At 39.7% G+C, this 12,034-nt stretch overlaps 2 protein-coding genes across 2 annotated transcripts; both read right to left on the bottom strand.

The window, feature by feature from the left end:
• Window positions 1-1,562: 1,562 nt before the first annotated feature.
• LOC122017953 (ribosomal RNA small subunit methyltransferase, mitochondrial-like) lies at window positions 1,563-2,949 on the bottom strand. The gene is made up of 2 exons (XM_042575678.1): window positions 2,462-2,949; window positions 1,563-2,388 (listed from the first exon to the last, which is right to left on the bottom strand). Exons 1-2 carry the CDS (start codon window positions 2,885-2,887, stop codon window positions 1,681-1,683), a joined length of 1,134 nt encoding a protein of 377 aa, XP_042431612.1. The 5' UTR covers window positions 2,888-2,949; the 3' UTR covers window positions 1,563-1,680.
• A 1,107-nt stretch (window positions 2,950-4,056) lies between these two features.
• LOC122014217 (ribosomal protein L11 methyltransferase-like) lies at window positions 4,057-11,940 on the bottom strand. Its single transcript, XM_042570391.1, has 9 exons — window positions 11,894-11,940; window positions 11,342-11,719; window positions 8,907-9,273; window positions 8,319-8,402; window positions 6,355-6,495; window positions 6,210-6,275; window positions 5,066-5,233; window positions 4,633-4,959; window positions 4,057-4,536 (listed from the first exon to the last, which is right to left on the bottom strand). Exons 1-9 carry the CDS (start codon window positions 11,938-11,940, stop codon window positions 4,426-4,428), a joined length of 1,689 nt encoding a protein of 562 aa, XP_042426325.1. The 3' UTR covers window positions 4,057-4,425.
• Window positions 11,941-12,034: the final 94 nt, after the last annotated feature.

Here is a 12,034-nt window from a genome sequence, read left to right as displayed (position 1 = left end):
GATTTAATTTTAATCAAATATTCATTCTTACTTATACTATATTCATGATATTATCCATAATTTTTTATATATAATTTAAATGTCCAAATTTCATTATCCATAATTTTTTTATATAATTTAAATGTCCAAACTTCACCTGATATTAATCCTAAAGGTAGATGGTCTTCCCATTTACCTATCAAATAAATTCAAAATATAACTTATTCACCTCAAAAATATAAAATTTGAATTTTAGATCTTTTATTAGTTCTTCTAAGTATTTTATCCATTATCACCGCATTACACCCATGGAGACCCATAATCTTTTTCCATCTACATGAGAGATATAAATGGATAAAATACAAATATATTTCCTTTTTCCATCTTCATTTTTCATTTGTAACCTTTTTTTCATCTGTATGATAGATATAGATAGAAAAAAAACAAATATATTTCGATTTTTTTATTTGCATCCTTGTCCTTATACCTTGGGACTCTATTCATGACCTGTAAGAGATATATAGATGGGAAACAAATAAACTATTTCAAATATAAATCTTCATCAAGCCCTCACTTAAATCAATTTTGGATAAGCTAATCTTATGTATAGATGATTTCTTTTATCCACAACTACTTTTCTTAGTTAATAATAAGGCAGTAACATCAAAGAACTTAAAATTTTCAAACTGAATTTGTTCAGTTTAGTTTCAATTTTTATTACCAAATTGATAAACTAAACCATGCACACCTCTACAGTTGACCTTAAAGAACACCATTGTTTGCTATGCATACAAAAGAGACCATAAAGATATAATACACAGCATATATAGACAAATTGCAAGCAGTATGTAACTTACCATAAAGTCAAAAGGGCAAAAGATATCACATTACTAATTAATTGTACCTTTTGCTTCAATACCATTAGCTAGGAGAGAAGTGGATGGATCCTTCTTTGCTACCTGTTGAATACACCTTCAGCAGAATATGGTTAACAGACCATAATTAAATTGGAATTGTCATTAATTATCAAACTCCAATATCCAGGATAATGCAAACTCAAATAGCAATGATATTTTTACAAGCAAGTGCATAACAAAAATGAAGATTATTTCTTTGATCAAATGAGGGAGGAGATGAAGAATAGTACTTCATATCAAAATGGCAAATGCTCAAACCAAAGGCAATCAAAATGCATGGTTTGTCAATCAAATACTTTCAGACTTCCCTATTTCGTCGAGCACAGTGATTGCCAATAAAGGAAAACAAAATCATCAAGTTGAACTCCTCTCAGAATCACTTATTTTGATCTCAACTCTAATTATTGAAACACAAAACCCTCTTGATTGAAACACTGAAGGTGTCATAATTCTTCATTATCTTGGAAAGTCTCTTCCCTTTATATCCCCCAGACTTCAGTAATCCAACAATCTCATCTTTAAAGTGAGTTGCTTCAGATTCATCTTGCTCGAAAAGGGCATTGTTAGCATATTCCATCATCACTGTCAGCGTCTCCATCGTCACTTTCTTCCTTGTGAACCAAAATTTTACTAGCTTTAGCTTCAGACTTGGACTTCTTCTTTTGCTTGAAGATGGAACTACCAAACTTCCTTAGTTCCTTTAGTGCAGTGATTGAAAACAAAAGAAAACACAGTCACCAAATTGAACTTGTAGTCAAAACACAGATTTAAGTCTTAATTGGAGCTATCGAAACAGAATGCCCTCTTGATTGAAAAGCTGAAGAAGATGCAAAAAATCTGCATTGGATAACTTGGAAGGCCTCTTCCCTTCATATCCCACAGATTTCAATATTCCATTAATCTTCTCTTTAAACTGAACCGCTTCAGATACATCCAGCTCAGGAAAATCATCAGTAACATCATTCTCATCATGGCTATCACCATCGCCATCATAATCCTCTTCCTCATGTACCAAAAGCTTACTCGGTTTGGTTTCGGACTTTGATTTCTTATACAACTCGGCTATCATCTTCTTTTGCTTGAAGATGGCACCGAGAGTTTTGTTCTTCTTAGTGAAGCAAGTGCGAGTGAAACCCAACCATTCGCCCAGATCGACCTCGGGCACATCATTCCTCGGCTGGATTCGCACCAGAGCGGAGTCCACCTTAGGGCAGGGCACGAAATCTTTCTTGCTCACATTCATAAGCATCTCGACAGTGGCAACCAGCCTAACATTGGCAGCCAAGCGATTGAACTCCGAGTCACCTGGAGTGGCCACTAGACGCTTCGCGAACTCCTTTTGTAGGAGAAGCACCGCGCTCCTGAAGCCCGACTGCCTGCCCGATCCATAGAGAAGCTTCGCGATGAGAGGCGACGAGATCCCGTAAGGTATGTTAGCGACACAAATGTCGAACTCTGGGAACTCGGTCCTCAGCGCGTCTCCAGTGATAACCTAATGAATCGTATCCAAAAGGACTAATTTTTCTTATGTTGTTTGGGGAATTAAGGAGAACAGTGTCGCGTACCGTAAGGCGGTCATCGAGACCGAGGCCAGACACGCGAGAAAGGAGGGATTCGACCATTCGGGGATCGATCTCGACGGCGACGACCCTGCGGGCGGACTGGAGGAGGCGGACGGTGAGGTTGCCTGTGCCGGGGCCGATCTCAAGGACGGTGTCGGAGAGGCGGAGGCAGGCGAGGCGGGCGATGGAGTCGAGGACGCGGGGGTTGGTAAGCAGGTGCTGGCCGCGGCCTTTGTCGAGGCGGAAGGAACGGTCCCACGGCTCGCCGCCACGGGCGGTTCTCCGATCGCAGCGGTCGTCGTCGTCGTCGTCGAGGCAGAGGCGAGCGGCTTTGGTGCGGAAGTTGAGATGGAGGTGGGACTGGAGAGGGAGAAGGGGAGGAAAGCAAGCGGCGAAGTGAAGCCGCCGGCGAAGTGCTCGTCGCCACATCGAGGGGAGAGGAGGTTAAGGCTGGTCATTGGAATAGCCTTCTACCCCTTTATAGTCGTCCGATCTGGTCGCGATTAAATCTCGATCATTTGATCGTTAATCGCTCATTATTAATTAATCATCAATCGAGGAAATATGGGGATGGGAAGAAAGAAAAAGAATTAAGGTGGAAAAAAATAGCAAAAAACAAGAGGGTGCCCTGAATTTTACAAATCATCAAACAAGCCTTTTTGAAAAACAAAAAATTAAAAGGGCACTCCATCAGTAATTTTACAAAAATACCCTTTCTTCCGACAAGTACCTATTATAATCGTTAAAAGTTACTAAAAATGGTTAAACATATTTAGGATGGATTTATAGTGATTAAGCATAAAAATAGATAATTTGGAGATAACTTCGTAATAATTATAAGTGGTTATTACAACAACACTAAAATAAGAGGTATTTTTGGAGGATGTTTCTTTAAATGTGAGGTGTCCTTTTAATTTTTTTATAATTCTTTCTTAAAAATGTCCATTTAATGTTTTTTTAATTTAAGATGCTCTTTTAATTTTGTCAAAGGAAAAAAATCTCAAGAACAAAAGACAGAAGAAGATAATTCAGCAAACTCTAATGAGTTTTGGAATGGACTTGGCCTTAGCAACCATGTGATCGCCTCACGGCCATAATAAGATCATGAGCGACTATGAGTTAGCTCGCAGATGCATGTGAGATTACTAGCAACCGCAAGCAAGGCCGCTCGCAACTTTTATAAGATCGTTTGCGCTCACAAGCCAAATTTAACTAAGGCCAAGAGGTTATTGTAAGAAAGAGAAGGAAAATCCGTTCTGCTCAATTTTGTACCAACAAAAAAATTAATAATAATAATAATAATTCGTGATAGAATTTGTTTATTATTTATCTATCTATTACTTTGTAATGGGTATTTGGGATATCAAATTATAAATAAGGTATTATTTTAATAATTTTTAAAAGCATACGCAATTAGGAGGAGGTGACCATTTAATTTTAAATTTTATACTGATAAACATGTTGCAGTCCAGATGAAAATGGAAGGAAGGAAAATTTGACATGCGAGTGGAGTCAAGGCATGTGCCAACACTTGGATTGTAAAAGATGATTTCATCCCAGCCGTCCATCCACAGCTCATCCTAAGACATGTGGAAGGGAAATTATGGTACCAAACGGCCTCCTAAGTGGGAGAAATTTATTCCCTAAAGCAATGAACCCTAGGAGATTCCAACTTTACTCCATACAACTCTATCACCTAAGCACCAACTCGACTATGTCCCAGGCTTTGTACCAACACTCAATGATCTGCAAAACTTTTGTATTCCTGGGTTGTGAATTCCCATTATAATTGACTACAACACAAAACTATACTTAGAACAATATTCTAGAGGATGTATGCTTCTACTTGTTGCGAAAATATATTGATATTCCTTACATGGTGGCAATACCACCATACGCTAATCAACTGTCCATCTCGAGGAGACATTGATATTCCTTACAAGTTAGCCTTCAGGTGGTTAATGGTTTTACATGTCCAACTTCTCTTTTTTTGTACCATGGATGCAGGCCCATCCTTCCATGTCAGATACTGAGATATTTTCCAAATATTGAGAATAAATTTCCTTGATTTGTTGCACCTGTACAAATAACATGATTGTTTTCATGATATCGAACGGGTACACAGAAAGAAATGAGCAAGAACTCATCATCGGGTAAGTTTGAAGGAGTTGCACCTGTTCAGATAGGATTCCTGATAGACCGATGTTTGAACCGGGCCTTCCATAAGAAACAATGTCGACTGCCAATTCGATCAAAGGATTGAGGAGTATATTTGCTATGATAAAATCAAATTTCCCCTTTGAACAATCTGGTTGAAAGCCAAGCAAAGTCCTCTTTTCTGGATTCTCGGTCTCTTCATCAGCATTGCTGGTGCCAGTCGCGTTTGGAACCAGGTAAACCGACATTTTGCTGGAGCTTATACCATTCAATGCCACATTTTCACGAGCAGAAATGACGGCTTGCGGCTCTATATCTATTCCGACAGATGAGGAAGCTCCCATCTGCATATTAAACGCATCTATAACTGAACGCATTTGAATTATACTTGAAATTGCTAGTTCAAAGCTCAACTTAGCAATAACTGAATGCCGAAAGAACAAACTGAACCTTCACCGCAGCAATTCCTAGAATTCCAGATCCAGTGCCATAATCTAAGAGTAGTTCTCCACCATGGAGCAGCCTGTGTAGCAACATCAAACACAATTTCGTAGTTGGGTGTTCCCCTGTCCCAAAAGCCATTCCTGGGTCAAGTATTATATTTGTCGCTTGTAAATCCTGGATATAAAAAAATTCACTCAATCCTCATGAATCTTAAATAGCCAATGCTTTGTACATAAGGATGAATGTCGATAATATAGTGGTTCCCAAAACCAAAAGTGCATACAGAAAACACCATGCTTGTCCATTAACATCTTGATTCACAGTCTTACACATATATGTTCGTATTCAAAATCTTACAAAAGGACAGAGCAAAGAGAATCAAACTAATCTGGAAATTCATGCAATAAAAGGAGACTACTGCACTTGCGATGTTGATGTTGTAATCAAACAGATATATTCAAGAAGCTAAGGAAGTAGAATGGAGAAGCACAAATAGATTATCTGTAGGATACACTTACCATGTTCCTATTCACAGAGGCAAACCATATACAAAAACAATAAAAGTTGTGTCCCTACTATCTAGAGATGGCAATCGGAGCATACATGAAGGCAATAATTTTATCACAATGCCAAAATAAGAAAAGCTCATTCCATAATACGCAGAATTAGCCTAACCACAAAGCTGCAGGAACATACAAAGAGCTCAGGACTCACAAGGAGCTAGTGTTTTCTACCCAGATTCAAACCAATAGATGATCTAATGTGGCGCTAGTTCCTGATTCATGCATAGGTTGAGACAAAATACATAAATCTGTAACATCTGCATTTAACAAGTGAACCAGACACCTTCTGGACCAGTTTCTCGGTTAAAATTGCCAATTTATCCAGCTTCAAACAATTGAGCCTAGCCTGACCTCGATAAAGGGATAAACGAATAGTCAGAGAGACAAAGGCCAAGACACTTTTAAGAGATAATAATATAATTATATGTCATAAAGTTTTGCACAGATATTAGTCATTACACTGCAAATTTTGGGATCATGAAATTTGTATCTCACATGATAGATTACTAACTATTGTCTCTTTGACTCATCATTTTGAAAATTGCTAAGAAGACTACTCAACAAAGATGGTTAAAATTAAAGCATACCGGGGGTTCTCTCCATTTGGGAACAATCCATAGACCAGTAACAACTTCAATTGGATGAAAACTTTCCTGTATTGAGTTCCAAATTATACTCAATTGAGAAAATAGTAATAGGAAAATAGATAGTATTTGGTACAATGTGGCTAACCTGTACATTTGTTGTCCAGTCACAGATTTTTCCAGCTGAGATTTCATACTTAGGCACATAGTTCAAACCAAATGAGCCAACGGCCTGTGAAATGCATGTATGCACATCTTGGTGATCTGCAAATATGCAGGTTATCCATATCTGCATACAGCAACATAAATAATAAAGAAAATTATTATGTACGCAGCAAGTAAGCCACTAATTTCCTAAAAGAAGCACTAGACTGTGACGAATGTAAAGAAAGTAATTTCCATCAGTTGCATTGCCTAAGACAATATGATTGGGCTAATTACTTATTAAAGAAAGAGTCTGCATGTGTAACTTCAGTGGCATACGTTCAGTAGGAAAAATCTATCTTTTCTCAAATATATACCAATAGTATGTTCCAACTTCCAACATCATTCTATAGCAAATTACGATCATTTTTAATAGGTGGTTACTCATTTCAACTACTTTCCTAGTATATTTAATACGCTCAACATGTTCAACATAACAATTAATGACATTCATAACTCTGAGTCGAAATTTGCATCTATGAATAAGAAACTCTAGTTACACATTCATCTCGCCCTTTTACTCTTAGTTTTTTCAAATTTTTCACGTACGTTTTTAGCATTGTCTCTCCAATTATTGGCTCCCAGTTGAAATTTTATTTTTGTATATTTATACTGTGTCATTTGTATTCATCAACTAAGTTCCTATTACAGTAGCTCAAATAGTCCTGGCATTTGTTACATGCCCCCATATGGAGAAAAAATAGATATACAAACTTGGGTTATCATAATACAAAATACACATGACATGTAGATGATTAGTCCCTTGGCTGTATAGGGGGCAAGATGATAGAAGTAACATACACACTTGATTGATGTTCAAGGGCTTTGATTTCGATGCAGAAAGTAGCAAAGCTAAGCGAGACATGAATAATGTCATCAATATTCAATGTTGAGAAACATCCACCTCCAATCAAGTCAGCTCAGGTGGACCCACAAGAAGACTCAGTCCCCATAGCTGAAGCCCTTTTCAGGTGTCTGACTCAGGAGGAACATGGTACAGATAAAAGGCCTCACCAATAGGTCAACCACTCAGCAAGCCAGATTGGAAACAACCAACAAGTCAATCACTCGGCAGGCATGAGGGAAAACCACTCAGCAGGTCAGTCACTCAGTAGGCCTGAGGGAAAATCACTCGGCAAGTCGGCTACCCAATGAGGCCAGTCCACCGGCAGATAAGTCATTCAGTAGATTTGAGGGGAAACAACTAGGTGGGTTGGCTATTGGTCAGCCAGTCAATAGGCCAACGGGTTTTTTTAGTTGGTAACCTCCCTCGAAAATGAGACAGAAATGGGTGAACAGTATTCTAGGTCTGGGTTTGTCTAGGGGAAACAATCAACCCTTCCCTTGGTATCACATCCTAGTTCTATTGGCTTAGAGGCCAAGTTCAATGAATGTAGCGAGCACATTGGAGAAAAAGGCTACACGATTAAAAAGGGAAATTCAGCCCAAGTAAAAAAACATGGGTCATGATTTTAGAGAATAACTTCCTTGGTGATCCTTATAAGGTTATAGATAGAAGATAATAGGAGGTAAGGTTTTTCTTTTAAGAGCTCATTTCTACTTTCCCTTTTCCCACTCTCACTTTCTGACTTGAGCTTCGGAAGGGCTTAGCGGAGAACATCATTAGCACCCTCTCACCTTCTACTGTGAGTTTCATGTTGTAAGATTCGCTGGGAATCCATTCCACTCTTGGATGCACCGTTGGCCTAACTTCGTGCATTCGGTGCAAGCCCTTTTTCCTCTCCCACATCAATGTTCAAGAGCTTTGATTTCAATGCAAAAAGTAGTAGAGCTAAGGGAGACATGAATAATGTCATCAATATTCAATTCTCAAATGAAGATAGAAGGATGATATAATCTCAACTAAAGGAAAACGAAGCATGAAACTAAAAATGCTTGATAGCTCACCTCATCAAGATCATGGGAATCACTTAATTCATCCATACTAGCAGAATTGGCACCAAAGCACAATAAAGCATCAGAAAGCATATCCTATAACATGAGACTTGACAGTCCATTAGAGGTTCAAAATGGTTACCAAGCCAAATAAATAATAGAAACATTGACAAAGAAACAAACTTTCACTCTTCAATCAAGATAACTCAACTTATTTTTATACTTCAAGTGTTGTTTTTCTCAAGGGCAAAAATCAAAAGGGCGCGCTCCTTATTTTTGTTATTGTCAAAAGGGTGCCCCATTTTTGAAAAATATCAAAATAACGCCATATTTTGCTACAATTGTAGCAGCCAATTTTGGCTAAATTGCTCTACGTTGTAGCAATATAACACTGTTGAAGTGATTTTGATAAAGTTAGAGCGATTTTGATCAACTTTGAGTAATTTTAACTAAATTAGTAAAAAAAAGACATTTTTGGTATAATAGTGCTCCATGTGTAGCAATTCTGATCAAATTAGAGCAATTTTCAAACCTAACTATCAGAAATAGATCAATTAGCGCAGCAAGAAAACTCCTAATAGATTTTTTTTTCCCACTCACAGCGTCGCGCTTGAGGCACCGAATGCGAACGGAAAGATAAGGGCTGGCATCGGAATGCTCAGGTTGCGCCGTAAGAGTGCAAAATTGGATCCTTTCCGTCGGAATTCGCCTCCTCATTCGGTGAAGATAGAAGGACGGAGGGCGGAGAAGAGATCCGACGGCAGCCTCTGTCAGCGTGACGGAGAAGGGGTTCGATGGAACGGGGAAAGGAGGAAGAGGAACCGAACGGGAAGGAATTTCGAGTGCGAAGATGCGTCTGAGGAAGCGGAGATGATGACCGAGACCAGTGAACATTTCCGCGGCCGCCGCGCCGCCGTTTGCGGTCGAAAGCGGGTCCTTTGGGATCACGTAGCAACTGGAGTAGTATCTTTATTTATATCATAAATAATTCGTGACTGGAGCAGTAGTTGACTCGTTCTTTAATAATCGAACCTAATTGATGGACCTCGGACCCAACATGAGAATGCCTGTTGAAACCATAAAAATATGGTCATATTAACCCGATGAATTTCATTAAAAAAAAGACTGTCAATTTAGATTGGGTCTTTCAAATTCATCCACTTCTTTAAATAATTTAAATCAATGGGATTAAAATTTTATCAATTTATTATAAGATGGATTCAAGTGGACTGATCCATCTAGGCCCTAGGCCCACGACCCACGTGGGTTGACCCATAGTTGACTCAGGAGAGCCCGTACGTTGAGAAAAAAAAACTTTTAAAATTTAAATTAAAGTGGAAATCTCAATGGGCTCGTGGGCTTGATTCGCCTCATTCACAATCCAAATTTAAAATTTTCAACATTTTCTATATATATATTTTTTTGTTATTTTTGGCATATTCATAGGCTAACACGTCTAACGCGTAATTTGCCTTAGGTTGAGTTGGATTAGAGATGGTAGGATCAATGCATTAGAGGAGAGGGTGAATAGCGCTTGTGGTTTTTCATGATTTTCGGAAAACACTCGAAAGAGAAAACACAACGGAATTAAGATAATAGCAAAATAAAACAAAACAAACGTTAACACAGTCAAGTTTTTTACTTGGTTCGAAACCTGTGACGACTCATACTTTAAGGCACACACTCGTTGAGTGCTTTCAATGGGCAATCCACTAGTAGTTCAAATGAGGTTACAAGAATTAAGTATAAGAACTACAGTGATTTAAATGTTGTAAACGAAACTATACTGACAACTTGAAGATTTGAAGTTACGAGCTTTCGGTCGTCGAAATAGCATTTCAATATCGTAGAGTCGTTTCCAAAGCAGCGTATAGGAGAGAAAGTCGTTCGAATTGTTGTATTCAAGATGTTGGTTGAACCCTCCTTTTATAGATTCATCCAAGCGCTTGGACCTGTTGGGACCTTGACGTCCGCTAAAGAGGGGTGAATAGCGTCTCACCCAAATCGATCGCTTTCTATAATGTTAGTGCACAGCAAAAATACAAAAATAAATCTAACAAATAGAATGTTAAATCTAGAGGTAATAACCAAGACAATCAAACCTCTAACACGTTTATGTAACGTTATTCGGAGATCACTTACTCCTACTCCATGGTTATCCGTAAGGTGGACGATCCCGATCTGTCAGATGACTCCCTGAAAAACCTCCGGCTAGCTCAAGCTCCTTGTCGGTGGAGAAACTTCGCCACAAATACTTGAATACAAGCACACTGATCACACGAGGGCTTGGGAGACTCTAATAGCTTTAACTAAGTCTCTTTCATCAACCTTAACCAAGCTTCCAATGCTTGGTTATATAGGCCACGAGTTGGAAACCCCCGCCTACCAGTCGACTGCCAAAACTATCAATCGACTGCCCTCTGTGGAGATTCGACCGTTACAATCCAATGACTCGATATTAGTCGACTGATACTTCCATCAGTCGACTGCTCCATACTAACCGAACGAACAGAAGCATTCTGTTCTCTCCCAGTCAACTGTCCTGTCGATTGCACTAGTCGACTGATGAAAACACCAGTCGATTGCTACAGTACTGCTACAGTAACGCTACAGTGAAACCCTAATCCTAGGATTTAGCCCCCGAGTACATTCACTCAGCACTCGTCCTCGCCCGACCAACCTAGACCTAGCCTTCTAGCCTCCTCCATCAGCCTTGCGTCCCTCGAATGCCTCCTCATCCTTCACATCTTGCCTTCTGGAGCTTTCATCGGCCTTGTCATTGTTGTCGGGTCTTCCTTTGCTAAGAGGTCGCGCCTCCGGGACTTCATCCATTGCTAAGTCACACTTTGACTTACGTTGTCAAGACTACATGCTTGGACTTACACCGCCAAGACTCATCATTAGACTTTCCTCCTTTGCCAAGATCACCCTTGGACTTTTCTTGTTGTACCTGTATCATGCACACTCATAATGCATATTAAATACAATAATAAACCTAACTTAAACTTTTGCTCAAATATCAAAACCTAGGGTACCCAAATTGCTCCAATATGACCCACCCCGGGTGCCCCCACTGGTTTAATGTGGCGTGCTCTTGTCGAAACTTCATCTTGTGAATTTTATCCATCTCCAGGCGCCCAGATAGGTCTGGGTGCTTGGACATGTGATGTGGATAGACCAGACGATCTCCAACTGAGCCTGCGAATGAAGTTTTGCTGGTCCAGGCACCTGGAGCAACTTCGGGCGCTTGGACCATCCGGGTGCCCAAGGTGACGAAGGCTAGCTGCCTGGGCTCACCCTCATAGCCACTGACTCGAGCGCCTGGAGTACCTTCGACCGTCCGGACGTCCAGGTGCCTAGATAAGCTCCGGGCGCCCAAAGCCCTTTTCCAGCCACCTTTCACTTTCGAATACCTACACCACATAGTTAGAAAAACATGTAATACTATGTAAAGCAGGGTAAATTTTGATAATCTCCGGACTGTTCAGTCATGACTTTGAGTTTTGCTAAAACTCTAGGTCGTACCGATGCCTATTGTTCTCTCTACGGGGATCACGTCCTCATATACTTCTCTCAGGAGATATTACCTTTTGTCAAACTGATCCTCCAGACCGTTTAAACTTTTGCTCAGCATCTGAAACCTCAAGACTTTCTGCTAGACATCCGAAACCCAACCCGTCAAGTCTTCCGTCGGGTGTCTGCGCCCCCCACGACTTTCATCTAGTATC

This window comes from Zingiber officinale, chromosome 8B (genome assembly GCF_018446385.1).
Source record: "Zingiber officinale cultivar Zhangliang chromosome 8B, Zo_v1.1, whole genome shotgun sequence".
In the NCBI taxonomy this organism is placed as follows: Eukaryota; Viridiplantae; Streptophyta; class Magnoliopsida; order Zingiberales; family Zingiberaceae; genus Zingiber; species Zingiber officinale.
The sequence above is the reverse complement of the archived record's forward strand: the minus strand, read 5'-3'. Positions and strand labels throughout refer to the sequence as shown.

Excerpts from the sequence above, each read along its gene's own strand:
- LOC122017953 (XM_042575678.1), bottom strand. The coding sequence starts at position 2,887 with ATGTGGCGACGAGCACTTCGCCGGCGGCTTCACTTCGCCGCTTGCTTT. Across the intron at positions 2,389-2,461 it reads GTCTCGATGACCGCCTTACG|GTTATCACTGGAGACGCGCT; the intron begins GTACGCGACACT and ends ACGATTCATTAG.
- LOC122014217 (XM_042570391.1), bottom strand. The coding sequence starts at position 11,940 with ATGCTGAGCAAAAGTTTAAACGGTCTGGAGGATCAGTTTGACAAAAG. Across the intron at positions 6,276-6,354 it reads ACTGGACAACAAATGTACAG|GAAAGTTTTCATCCAATTGA; the intron begins GTTAGCCACATT and ends AACTCAATACAG. Across the intron at positions 5,234-6,209 it reads CCAAATGGAGAGAACCCCCG|GATTTACAAGCGACAAATAT; the intron begins GTATGCTTTAAT and ends TTTTATATCCAG.